General features: G+C 39.7%; 1 protein-coding gene across 2 annotated transcripts in view; it reads right to left on the minus strand.

Moving 5' to 3' along the window:
- Positions 1-436: 436 nt before the first annotated feature.
- cacna1ha (calcium channel, voltage-dependent, T type, alpha 1H subunit a) overlaps positions 437-14,356 on the minus strand; it is a 97,217-nt gene continuing 83,297 nt past the window's right edge. For both annotated transcript variants that reach the window (XM_086061354.1, XM_086061279.1), the window contains exons 28-38: positions 13,648-13,799; positions 13,390-13,499; positions 13,154-13,287; positions 12,072-12,142; positions 11,426-11,504; positions 10,195-10,316; positions 9,130-9,288; positions 8,916-9,056; positions 8,580-8,748; positions 6,470-6,627; positions 437-5,485 (exon numbers count right to left, since the gene is read on the minus strand). In XM_086061354.1, the coding sequence (XP_085917480.1) occupies positions 4,184-5,485; positions 6,470-6,627; positions 8,580-8,748; positions 8,916-9,056; positions 9,130-9,288; positions 10,195-10,316; positions 11,426-11,504; positions 12,072-12,142; positions 13,154-13,287; positions 13,390-13,499; positions 13,648-13,799 (2,597 nt within the window). In that variant the 3' untranslated portion in view covers positions 437-4,183. The remainder of the gene's footprint in view (positions 5,486-6,469; positions 6,628-8,579; positions 8,749-8,915; positions 9,057-9,129; positions 9,289-10,194; positions 10,317-11,425; positions 11,505-12,071; positions 12,143-13,153; positions 13,288-13,389; positions 13,500-13,647; positions 13,800-14,356) is intronic.

Raw genomic sequence — 14,356 nt, forward strand, 5'->3', positions numbered from 1 at the left:
CAAATAATAAATGACATGTGAATTGCATTTGAAACATTTGAAGAAAAAAAAAATTGTTCCTGTAGTTTGTTTGTTTACTTTATTATTTTTTCCTGTGCTTTCTGCCACATTTTAACATTTCACTGTCCTTATTGCTTTAAAGCTACAGCTGCATCATGTTGTGAAGTGTTTCTATTTACTTTATGTATTAATTTGAAATGCTATGTCACTAACCATCAATTTAACTAATGACTTGTTTTCTAATAATTTAACAGTACTCTCTAATTGACTCTTAGTGTGTTGTAATTGTGTGAGCTGATGCCATATTTAACAGCTGCATTTCACATAATTATCCGTGGAAATGAGAGTGGATGCACTTTCTACAATTCATGTTCATTTGTTCTGCATATACACAAGCTAAAGTAAATCTTGATGAAAAGACAAAGCAGACAACGTGTTTCATTTATGAAATGTTTATTTTATTAATTTTTTCTTGAACTGATAGGGAAACATCGTCCAGGACGATGAGGCCGTCACACAATAATCGTCAAAGATACAACATGGAGCGTGCCTCCCCTTTGCCTTCCTCTCTCGCTCTCTCAGGGGTGGAAAGAACTTTATTGCAGACTTTCTCAAGACACCAACTCCCCTTGTTATAAGGCCTGGGGGTTTACGGGTGCCTGGGCCAGCCACTCAAGGGGTTCGATGGGGAGAAGAGACAACAAGACTTCTGGTTCGTCCCATTCGGATTTGCAAAATTTCAGCGTATCTGAAACATTGTTGTATTGAAGATGGTCAGATTCACATTGAGGCTGAGTCATTGTCAAGAACAACGTACCGTAACCGTAACGTATCTATTGGCTGTCACAAAGCGTAAGGGCTTAGGCTATTCCTACGTCAAATATATATTGTATCAAGTCACCAGTTTGCAAAGTTCTAATATGTTGAGAGTATTAGGAGGAAAAGCTAAAGTGAAAAATATGTTCACCTTAACAATTAAAGAATGTTGGTTCTGAACAACAGGACCAACAGATTTCCATGTCTTGCTATAAAAGTGTATAATGACGACGAGGTGTCCTCATACAGCAACCACCCAGTATTGCATTGGACAACAAACAACGGGGTCTTTTTTTTTTTTTATTAGTACTATATCAGATACCAATTAATTAGAGCCCAGTGCTTAGGTAGTCAGTCTACATATGGAACCAGTTGCAGTTGAAAATGCAAATACTGTATTAAAAGCTCTAAAACATCCAGATAAGTCTTTTCCAAAAGTTTTTTTTTCTTTCTAAATTAGAACATGCAATGGTCCTAAAATGCTTCCTCAAAAACAGGAGTTAAATACTGAGATCCAAAGATCTGTAAATTGTAAAAAAAAAAAAATACAAATAATAAAATAAAGATGCAGTCGCTCTACCAAACTAAGAAGTTGCTTATGGCAAAAACGTAGATTAGACTGGACTGCATTAGGTCCAACAAAAGACAAAGACCTCGGCTGACCCACAATCGGTGCAAGAAGACATGAAAACAAAAGAAAATTCGGCAGAAAGTGTTTGGGCAACTAGTCGGAATCCATCATTTAGCAACAACATCTTCTTGTTATCATATTCCAATAGTCCAGGAGCCATTTTTCTTGACACATCACATAAACACGACAGAAATTATTTCAGGAACAAATAATCCAAGACTAACAAATATATCTTCTTTCCTTCCTTCCTTCCTTCCTTCTTTAAACCTACATCATCATTTGAGTTCAGAACACAATAGAACAGCAATGGAAAAACGGAAGGTACATGAAGATCTCATAATCATATATCATACTTAAATTTCCAAAAGATGCACCCAATTGATTTTCAATTTTTAAGGCATTGTTTGAAATTGTTCTTAATTTCGAAGCAAATAACACATGGGTCCAAATGACAAAATCCAGACGTACTTTATGATGGTGATATTGAAAATCATTGCTAACACAATTATCATTACTTCTATTTATAAATCTAACATTTAATTGTCTGCTAAAGACTTGTTTTCTTACTCAAATGAACTTTATAAATATTCTTCTTGCTTATGTGACTCTGGACAAAATGAAATATATATACAGTATATACATATTGTGCTTTGCCATGTTCTGTATGGCTTGGGATTGTGTTTGTCATACGACGTCCTCCACACTTTTTGACTGCCGGTTTAGTTTGTGGCCATTACATCCAAATGTTGGTGCAATGTGTTCTCACAAGTAGAAGATTGAACAAAAAGGTCGACAAAAATGACGATTATGATGTTGAAATTTTGCAGCAACATGAGCATCATTGCGGCTGTGTGAGTCCTGCTCTCACATACTCCACAAACACTGAAAATGCTGTATTTTGCCACAAATAAAGTTCATTATTTCAAAGCCAATTTCAGTTGAATCAATAAATACATTTTCAAGTAAACAAACAAAATGTGACTACTACTAATTCAAGTTGCATTCTCATCAAATATTTCTTGCTAATGTTGTGTTGTGCAGCAGATCTAGAAATGTTTCTCAGTCGCTCTCTCTGCTTCCAATAAAACAATTAGTAGTTAAGCCTGAGCGTTTAGAGAAAAAAATCTGAAGGTTATGCTGCCGCCAGCCACTCTGCATGCAAAAGGCCAGAAAGTATCATCAACTCATCAAATCCTCATATTTGAAAAAAATGACGTTATAATTCTGACGCTATGTATGAACATAACAGTGTGGTTGATCAATGTAGTGCGGATTACCATATTGTCCATATATATATATATGTATAGCGTTATTATTGCACTCTGGCTACACATCTAGTAAGTAAGTTTGGTTGTCTTTAGATATACAGAAACACTCGATGGGGTCACAGCTGATTCAGCAGGAAGGCTCAGTGATGCAACAGACGAGTTCACACTTGAAACTTGCTCAACAGCTTGACTAATTGGGTTAGGGTTAGTTAGTTAGCTGTAATACATCCCCATAAGGAAATAATGTACAATATTTAATTTGGTTTCGTCAAAAGTAGAGTGTCAATTCTCAGCGAGCATGTAACGGGTGTGTTTTGGGTTTTCTTTGGTTTGTTTTTATTTTGCGGTCCGTGCGACACCAGCACAGAAATGTAGTACCAATGATGGCAAGGGGAACATGTGATGCTGAACATGGAACCGGAAGCCATTGCAACCTGCAATGAGTATTCAATTGAATTATTTTTAGGTTGACATTTGCATGGCAGTTAGGGTTGTTGCAATGTCGCTTCAAACTGCCGTTGACGATTTTTTTATGATGATCACTGAGCCCACTCCTGAAGACTGCAATCAAGACACCAAATTTGAGACAAAACTACAGAAACACATCACACACTTACATATGGTTCTCTTATTCTTAAAAATAGAAAAATAAAATCCAATCCTCTCCGTCATCTTGTTGAGGAGAATTTGCCTCCTTCATTCTTGTCCCTCTCTAGCTTTTGAAAGGAAACATACATTCACAAGAGGATAACCGAGGAAATATACTTGAAAGTCAAACGTGTGTGCAAAAACACTTTCGATCTCTATAAAAATATGTGCATATGGATAGAGCTATTTTAATCTGACCAAATAAAGTACTTTCTTTATTTACACTGCACAGATACACAGATAAACGTACACTACAGCTCGGTCCTGCTCCCCCTCTCGGTCAAGAAAGAAGTGTAAGAAAAACATGGCGACACAACAACGATAGATGTAGGAAAACATACAAACACTCATTCGGACGAGGTACGAACACAAACACACCTGCTCGGATCAATGTGATCAAGGAGCAGAGGAGGGGCAAGCAGAACTTCTGTAGAAAACCTGAAGTTGCATATCCCACAATCCCGCCCCACGCTTGCACTTCATTAACCACTTCCTGTAAAGGTCAGAGGTTGTCAGCCAGACGCTGCTTCCTGATTGGCTCGCGTGGGTTGTAGACAGTGCATCAAAAAAACAACAAAACTTTGGCTACAGAGTTAGGTGGCTTTAGTCCTCAACTGTTGGGTGCCGCCCAAGTGGAGCTGGATCGATCCATCGTCTGGGATTCTGTGATGGCTCGGTGCCGGTGTTCATCCGTCCGTCTTCTGAATCCATAAAAACAGAATCCATCGGTCAAAAAACGCTCGCCAAGAATCCTGAGGTCAGCATGTTCTCCAGCTCGGGAGAATTTCGGACCAGTGAATTCACTTTGTCTCCCTGATGTTCATTGGGCGGTCCTCCGGTTCTTTGCGGTGAATCCTGCACCGGTTCCCAGTTTGTTGTCAAAAGGTGATGCGCACGGTGCAGGATCGGCGTCCGACAAGCATCTGGACTGCGGTTGGTCGAACGTGAATTGCGGTAAGGGGATGCATTCCCTCGTGAGGGCGGTGTGCCGGGCGCCGGCGGAGACGGGGCGCGTCTGTGCGAAAGGCCTCGGGATGAGTGGGGCGTGAGGCTGAATGAAAATATTGGGGCTGATCGGGATGGGCGGGTGCGTCGGCGAGGGTGTGAGCGTTTGCGTGGGCGAGTGTGTTTGTAGCGGTACAAGAACGGGCGTGAGCGCCCGATGGATCGGCGAGTGCGCCTCGGCATCTTGTTTGTTTGTGTGTGCGGCCAAGTCGTAAGATGGCGTCCTTCGTCTTAGCATCATGCTGCAGTCGGCCAGTTTCGGGGGCGAGGGCGGGTGCTCCCTCTCCAAAGGGGGGTGGATGGATATGCACGGTGGGCTCGTCTTCTTCTTCCGGTGTCCACCTCCAACTGACTGCACCCTCATTGGGAAATTGCTCTTCCCTTTGTGGAGCTCCGCTTTAAAGTCTTGGTCGTCACTGGCAATGCCGTCTTGTGGCAGGCACACCTCAATGGAGTGGCGCCGATGGTCGTCAAGGTAACCGGCAGACAATAAGGACGGCTTGTGCGGGAACACTTGGGGATCGTCGCTGAAGCCCCTCCTAAAGTCCCGGTCCTTCAATTCCGCCCCAAGGAGGCTCCTGGAGGACGGCCGCGGTATTGAAGCGGTAGGGGGTGACGAGGTGGAGTCTGTGTATGGAGAGAGGGAGTGGCTTCGACCTGCTTTCGCTCGGCTCTCCTGTACGCCTCCCAGTTCGGCAATCTGTCTGTGGCGGGCCAAGCTGGTGATGTGACACACCTCCTCGTCAGCCGGGTCAAAGAGGGAGGCGGCAGAGGGCGGCCTGGGCCGGTGGAGGCTGGCGCTGCGCAATGGGAAGCGCGGAGAACGAGGCGGAGGGAGGAGAAGCAAGGGGGAGGGCGGTGGAGGAGCGAGGGAAGCCGGGGAGGACGGTAAAGGAGGGAGAGGGGATGGAGAGAGGGAAGGGAGGGGAACTGGAGAGGGGGAGCAGGGTGGGAGGGAAAGAGCTGAGGGGGAGGAGGGAGGGGCAGGAGGCAGAGGAGAGGGGGCGGGGTTAAGAGGAGAACGTGATGCAGGTGAGGGCAGAGGACGATGGATGGGGTTCGGCCTCTCTTGCTGCTCACAAGTTTGGACTTCTACAGAATCCACTTTAACTGCCACCTGCAAAATCAGATTGATTCATTTAATGTCAATGCTAACAACAAGACAAGTTTACAGTTTCCTCAAAACTGGCATAATGCCACAAATGGATCATTTGACGTGATGATTTTCCCAACAGCAAATTCAGCTATTTGGGGAAATGTTTTTAACTAATCGTACACTCACAGAAATATTTTAAGCCAAACTTAAGATTTGTGTAATATTTTTACATTCCCATTTACTTTTTTATATACATAATTTTAACACAAACCTACCAAATAAACCTTATATAATACATTATTATTATTAGTATTATTATGTATTTAGTATTAATAAAGTATAATTAGTCTAAATTAATAGTAAAGAGAGGTGTTCTGGGCATGTCCCACCGGCAGGAGGCCCCGGGGACGACCCAGGACACACTGGAGAGACTATGTCTCTCGGCTGGCCTGGGACCGCCTTGGGATCCCAACGGAAATGTGGTTGAAGTGGCTGGGTAGAGGGAAGCCTGGACTTCCCTGCTAAAGCTGCTGCCCCCGCAACCCGACCCCCGGATAAACGGTAGATGATGGATGGATGAATGAATGGATGAGAGTATTTATTTAAAATACATGAAGTATATTGCTTGAATTGCATAATAATCAGGTTACATATAAACGATAAATATACTGCGATGTGCAAAACGCTTTCCATTAACTGTCCATTTTTATTTATTTATTTTTACATTTTTATGTTTTTGGGATGAAACTGAATGCAGACATCCCAAAAATGTAAAAGACAAAAAAGTTATTATACTTTATTAATACTAAATACATAAACCTAAGGATTATGCATTTCAAATAAATAGGCTAATGACTAATGAATATGTATCATATATGGTTTATTTGGTATTGTTAAAATGATCCCCCAAAAAAGTAAAAGGGAATTTGTCATGTAAAAAAAACCACATAAATCTTAAATTAGGCTTGAAATATTTCTGTGAGTGATACTGAATGCTTGTCTCACCTGTCTGTGCAGGGCTCGAGGAGAGGGGTGGGGCGTGGGTGGGGCGATGCGGGGCAGGTTGACGGAAGGTAGCGGACGCGGGTGAACGGGGGAAGCATCGGGAACCTGCAGCAGAGTGCGACTCTCACACGGCTGCGAATGGACCGACGTCAGCGAGCCTGAAGGTGCACATGAAGCAGGTTTGGAATACAGTACTCCAAATCAGAAAAAGGGTCCATCTGAAAAAACACTTGAACCTGTCCACTGTCTTAAATCATCATTGCTAATTGCTTTCAAGGAGACATGTTTAGTTATTATGAAGCTTTGGCTATGTCCATTTTAGTCGAGTAGTCAGCCTTTCCACAGATGAGCAGATGAGCCTATGCACTCTAAAATTAGAATTGTTTATCCAATTTAAGATTACAAATTGAATTGTTGACAAATTTAAAAAAAATAGTTCAATTGGTAACACACGGTTGAATTAAATTAATCCAAAGTGACCCTATTAACTTTAATTAATTATGAGTTTATTAAACTTAATATAGTCACTTGAATTAAGATAATCCAAAATTCATTAAATTTAACATATTCACTTTGGATTACCTTTGGATTAAGTTAATCAATTAATTCAAGTGACTGTAGTACGTTTAATAAATTCATAATCCAAGATAATCCAAAATGAAGATGTTAAATTTAATGAATTTTGGATTAATTTAATTCAATTGACTATATTAAGTTTAATAAACTCATAATTATTATTATTATATACTATTAACTTTATTAATCATGAGTAACTCATAATTATTATTATTATGATATGCTATTAACTTTAATTAATTATGAGTTTATTAAACTTAATATAGTCACCTGAGTTAAATTAATCCAAAATTCATTAAACTTGATATGTTCACTTTGGATTACTTTTGGATTGATTTAATTCAAGTGACTATATTAAATTTAATAAATTCATAATTAATTAAAGTTAATAGGTTCACTTTGGATTAATTTAATTCAACTGTGTGTTACCAATTAAATTAATCCAAAATTAATCCAAAATTAATATATTAAATGTAATGAATTTTGGATTAACTTAATTCAATCGTGTGTTATTAATTGAAGCATTTTTTTAAAATTGGTCAATAATTCAATTTGTAATCTTAAATTGGTTAAACAGTTCTCTTTTTAGAGTGTGTGACAAATGGAATGGCTCAGCAGCAAGCGCCTTTCGACAGAGCTGGACCTGCCCACAGCCTGGCTACAACATACCATTAGAGTCCAACTGTAGATGATTACAGTTCTCAGGAAGACATGGTGCGATGGCGAGACCTCAGGGAACATGTTTTTTGTTGTTGTTGTTTTTTTTGCTGTACTAGAATAATGTGTAGTAACTTGCACATCCTTCCTTAACAGTAGGGGGCAGTGGTCCTCTAATTGTGAGTGTGCACAGGGAGTATAATAACCAATGTTAAGTTATTCAGCAGATTTATATTTTTGTTATATTTTTATGCAGACGTGTGTGTTTTTTTTTCTTTTCTTTTTTTTTTTTTAAAGACAATTGATACTTTTTCAGTCATGGCAGAGTGTTGGGGGGCATATTTTCTTCTTCCTTGGGGGGCATAACAGAAACTAATTGAAAAGTACTATATTAGACGAATTAGCAAAAAAGTAAATTATCATCCTGTCACACTGACAACGCAAAAGTGCTAAAGATTGTTTTTGTTTTTTTGTTTTTGTTTTTAATTTAGCGTCTGTATGGCTTCTCAGTCATCCAGTTCCTGTCAAGCCACAAAAGTTGAATCAAGGCAAATGGACTCAAAACATTACATAGGGAATTGTGTTATTAAATTAATAATTTAAGTTAATAATTTAATCAACATGATTTATTTAATTGAACTGTTATGTATTTTTGTCAGGTTATTAAAGAAACATCGATTTTGAACTGCTCCAAATGATGTATAGCTCTATTCATATTGTGTTTTGTTACATTTTGTATTGCTGGTTTCTATAATTATGATGCTGTAAGGGCAGTATTAAAAGGTAGAATCAATCTCCACTGAACAGCCAGGTACCCAATGCACCACCTTTCGTTGATTTGACATTATTTTCTCATGTCACAGGACAACTCTTCTACCTGATTGTTGGTCGTGAGCACTGACGTCCACCTCCTCCAGAGGGTAAGGAGCGCTTGCAGGTCTCACAGGTCGGAACATGTAGCTGTCGTTGGGCAGAGAGTGCATCCTGGATACGGACATCTTCTCAGATACTTGCTCTGCATCCTCACTACACTTCACCTCTTCCTCCTTTAGGGGGAGACAGAGACCAGTCACTAAAAACAATACTGGTCAACCGCAACTATAATCGATTAGAAACACTTTCCCACCGTTTTAGTCCCAACCCGCTTTATATGACCATACCTGTCAATTGTTTGCTAACAGAGAGTAATAAATAAATGAGAGGTGGCTGCTACCTGTCCAGGTGAATGTGGACATGGCCCAACAAAGGTCCCTGCTCCTAAACTGTTGCTGGAAGTGGTGCTCAATCTGCGTTGCTGCTCCATCGCCATTTCCATGGCAATTTCTGCATCCATTTCTGCATCCTCTTTCGCTTCCTATAAACATAAACATGCCTTGATTGTACTCGCAAAGTATGAGTGTGTCAAAAGGGCGTGTTCAGAAGCGTACCTTGTTGCTCTCTTCTAGATGCTTCATCAGCACAGCCACCACCACGTTAACCAGCACAAACTGGGCCATGAGCACGAAGGTGACAAAGTATATGGGAGAGACCAACGGCAGGTAGGAGAGACAGTGACGCTCCTCAGGTTGACATTCTCGTAATGTGTCCTGAGGAAAGGAAAGTTCCACAAGGGAGACAAGGAAAAAAAAGATCATCTTTGGTTTCAACCTATTGTATAGCATTAGTATTTACTGTATATGATCTTTTTTTCTTTTTCTTTTAAAGAGCTCAGTATTGTTCATTCGGTAATGTCTACTGTATATTATCTTGATGATTGCTCTTAATTTTAAATGTAATATATTGCTTAACATTTCATACAATTTCATTTGTTGCTTTATATTTGTTGCCTTATATGGATCTACTTCATTTTCTTATTAGATGCAAAATATTGGACAAAAGAATACACTTGTAGTAACACTGCAGTTTTGCTTTATATATACATATATTTGTTCACTACTGAGAAGACTCGTCTTTTAACACACTCTATGTTCCTGTCTGTGTTTTGTTCAACCCAGCAGCTGTACTTTACATTACACAGAAGAGGTTTACGTCACCATTACGTCACCATTACTGTGAAGTGTAATGACATGTGAAACATTTTCATACATACAGACAGGTACATTTGGTACAAAATTAATTTGTGTTTATTATTATTATTATTATTATTTTTATGTATTTGTCATGTTATTTGATGTTCGGGGCACAATTGCCAGTTGTGAAAGAGTGTCAGTATTGGACCCTGAAGGTTCCTTCCTAATCTACCAGTGTTTGGATTTTATTGCATTTGAGTACCATCTTGAAGTTTTAGTCAGTTCGCCAGATTGTCCTTGCCTTTAATGACATTGTCTCCTTAATACAATTCACATCGTCTGGGATAACATCGTGAGTTACATTTTTGGGTGAAGTAAAAGTCAAGATGTGAAAGTGCTTAGAGAGCTCAGTTCTTTATTATTCCATAATTGGTTTTGGAGGTCATTTCTATCATGAGAATGTGCAAATGTGTGTGCTCATACTTTCATAATGCCATTCCAGTTGTCTCCAGTGGACACTCGAAACAGTGTGAGGAAGGCCATCCCGAAATTTTCAAAGGTAGCATGGCGACTCAGACCCTCGCAGGGATTGTTGTCATTACACTCTAATAAACACACAAGCACAATTCCATTCATTAAATTAACACAAACATGGACACAGTTAGAGCACAGTGTTTCCAAGGCCCCAAAAGTGTAGTAAAACCAAAAGCACTCAGAAGTAAAAAATAAAATAAAAAAATAAACATGACCAATGCAACACATGAAGCAAACACAAGTTTGTTTTTATGCTCTCTGTCAGTCAGACACACACATGTATTACTTTCAGAAACATAGGAGAACAAAATGCCACAAGGTGACAGCATTGCTTTACAAAAATCTTTTTCTCAATTGCGGGTTTGTTTGTGGGGTGTTTCCAGAAGATGAGTCATTTTTCATTTATGCTGCATTTGCATTTGACAGTTAGGAATGTAAAAATCTCCCCATTAATTCAGCCTATCCTCATTAGGGTCATGGCAGGTGTGCTGGATGACTTTGGGTTAGAGGCGGGGTACACCCCGATGTGGTTGCCAGCCCATTGCAGGGTACATATAGACAAACAAGCATTCACGCTCATGGACAATTTAGAGTCTACAGTAAACTTAATTAACGTGCTTGTTTTTGGACCATGAGAAGAAACCGGGGCGCCTGAAGATAGCACGCACAGTCTACACACAATGGTTGAAGCCCCAATTCTAACCGACGACCTCAGAATTGTGAGGTGTATGAACTTTAAATATTTTAATGGTCAAGCCTCATTTGGCTGAACAGAGCCTTTAAGCCTGACTTTGCTACTTTACTTGACTGTTCATACTAAACCTGACTAGAAGGCAAAAGTTACAATTTCACTCCCACTTAATATTTTTACTTGCTTCCAGCCAAAAATATGTATACTGTATAATGCATAATGCATACATAAATAAATAACGTATCAATAATAAATATGGTGACAAAAACAGAAATGTTGTTATTTTTTGAGACATGAAAATCAATCTCCAATTCAGTGTTTTTGTCTGAGAAAAAAACAAAAACGTGTTCGGTGGAAATGGTCTATTGCGGAAACAATTTGTGAATAAAAGTGATGATGCAAATTCGATTTTGTTCCACCGCGGAGCAGCTCCCTCATATTATGGTGGCACAGAAGCAGATGGGAGGAGAGTGATGTGTCTTGACGTACCGAGCTTGCCAAAGAGCTCCACACCCAGGGCGGCGTAGATGAAGAAAAGCAGCATGAAGAGGAGACCAAGATTTCCCACCTGGAGGTAAAATAGATGTTAGTTCCCTTTCCAACACAGTGAATGTGCCAGTGCAAACTGGGATTGACTTTTGGGGAGAATGAAAGATTTTAGTCGACCTTTCTTAATGCATTTGCCATTTTTTCTCTTGATCTCAGTTATAATAAGACACCAGAGCAGAATATGATTAAAATTAATTAAAAGGAACCTGGCCTATTTTATGAATATGTTAATATCATGCCCATTTAATATTTTTAGATTCATATTTGTATTCCCCTGCAAACCCAAAAACCATCATCATCATCATCATCATCATCATCATCATCATCATCATCATCATCATCATTATCAAGTAAATTGATATTTCACTATTGTAGTATTTTGATGTTCTTTCTAGATTTTGCCTTTTTTACTGCACTCAGTAACCTCATCTTCACATGACATTTAGAAAATAGCTGAGCTATCGAGTCAGTAACCGCATGTGCATCATACACTTTGAGCTGTTGCCTGAGCCAGACATGAAGTCCTCCCGGACGGCCATAAATAGAATTAAAAAAAAAGAAAAACGAATCCCCTTGCCCCCTCTACCTGTGGCAGCGCTTGCATGACAGTGTCCAGCAGAGATCTCATGCCTGTGGCCATCTTCAGGAGTTTAAGTACTGCGGAAAAGACAGTGGAGATGCCTTCAACAGTGCACTTTACACAATGGGGTCACTGCCGTCTTTTGGCCAATTTGCCTTCTCAGTGGCTGTCAAACTGTGAGCATCATCCTCGAAAAGGCAACTTGACTTATCATGAAGCCATTTATAAAATTGCTTGTATAAAAACACAATGATGATTATTATGTTTCCAAACCTTGATGGAGCCAAGGCATTTATTTTATAAACATAAACATTTTATAAAGCTCACAGCCACAAATAAACAAAAATGTCACAAAAAGTACCGTATACGCAGTATACTGCAATAGTATTGATCTTGTCTCAATTCACTCATTTACTTACTCAGTGTGAAATCTGGGCCCGTTTAATTGTACACAAAGCTATTTCTCTGTTCTCCTGTATGAATAGCAACAAATGGATACAAAGGTGAGTTGCACCTTTTCTGCCGTCTAATGGAAAATCATTCAATTGTTCTGCCTGTCACTATATGATACATCGTTTGTAGTAATTACATTTTTTTTTGACCAATTAAGTGTCTTTGGATAAATTACCAGTGGTTGGGTATCAATACTATCGCCTGGAAGTACGACTGTAGGTTTGGAAACATTAAGCAATAAGTTAAACAAGAATTCCATGTGAGGTATAAGAATTGGACTTGGGAGAGGATCAAGTCAAAGTCACCCAGCTCATCTTTACTGGACTTTTCTTTGAGCACTGCGGCACAACCATGCTAAAACAGAAAAGGGCCTTTTCAAAAAGTATTTCCACAAGTTTGGAGAAAAAAAATTAAGATCAAAGTGGAAGATAAAAGGTGTGTCCCTACCCCCAGGTGTATTCCAGAAAAAAAGCACTGGTTTATGGCATACTATATAACGGCATATGCAGACTAAATCACAACACAGTATATAGAAGATTAATTCTGGCTCCATTATTTCCTCTGGGAAAAAAACGGTGTCAAAATCTGAACAAAGTGTCGTGTGCTGGTGTGTGTGTGCATGCTTGTGTGTCTACCTCGTGCTATCCTCAGCACTCTCATAATTCGGATGATGGTAGGATTTATAGGAAGAGCCGCACTCATTTTCAGCTCCTCCAGGATGATGCCAACGATGGACAAAGCCACAATAGCTATATCCAGCTGGTTCCACCTAAGCAAAAAAAAATAACAGCATACACACAGACAGTATATTCTGAGCATTGTTGAATGGGAAATTAGTATACGCGCAGCTATACATTTAAATGCTTGTTACCTGTCTTTGAAAAATCGGTGTATCCCAAACGCCACAAGTTTAAGCAGGGCCTCGATGACGAAGATGAAGGTGAAGACGTAGTTGCAGTACTTCAAAACCTCCTCCAAATACTGGACACACACAGGCAAACCAATGTTGCTACATGTTGTCAATGCAAATGTTCACTTGTGAAAGCAATGGGACAGAAAACTATGAATTTAAATTGGACATTTGAAGACATTCACATATTGGCTGTCTTGTTTGTGTGCCAGACCTTACCTGCGGTTGATTGTAGTGCTCGATGCTCATGGTGAACACATTGATGCATATGATGAAGGTGATGAAGAGGTCCAGGTAGTGGCTGGTGCACAGTGTATGGATGGTCAAACGCGGGGTGGAATAATCAGCATAGTAGGGCCTCTGTTTGGCTTCTGGAGCACAGGGAAAGACACAAAAAGTGACACGTACACACAAAAACAAGAGTGTGAGAGAGTTTGAATTATACACATGATAAGCCCGGTGGTGTGCACTGAAACCTGGAGGGCAAAGGTCAGCAACCATCACACTCATGTGGTTCTGAAGTTCTACTCTTTTGCAGCACAGTAGGAGTTCCATTTAAGTTCCATTTTACACTAATGGGACCCATAGGTCTAATTTTTAAAACTCAGACATCTTCCAAAGCCAAAAAGAGATAAAAATAAAGGGGTAAGGACACCCAAGTGACGAGCCATTGTATCCCTTTTTTTCCCCCCCGTCGGGTGCCAGTTATTTTCACCCCCACCCTAAAGACAGTCAGTGCACACCACAGCTTTTGTAAAATCCACAAATAAAGCAGGACATGAGACATCTGCATGAAGCAGCAAGTCAACATAAAGTTGGCTACAGGATTATTTTGACCAAAATTGTGAGGGATTAATTAACATTTTATAGATTATCCTCAAATGTAATTTTAGGTGATTAAACATACTATTATGTGTAAGTGAGGGAG

This window comes from Leptonotus elevatus, chromosome 1 (genome assembly GCF_054856555.1).
Source record: "Leptonotus elevatus isolate MCC_2025b chromosome 1, RoL_Lele_1.0, whole genome shotgun sequence".
Lineage (NCBI taxonomy): Eukaryota > Metazoa > Chordata > Actinopteri > Syngnathiformes > Syngnathidae > Leptonotus > Leptonotus elevatus.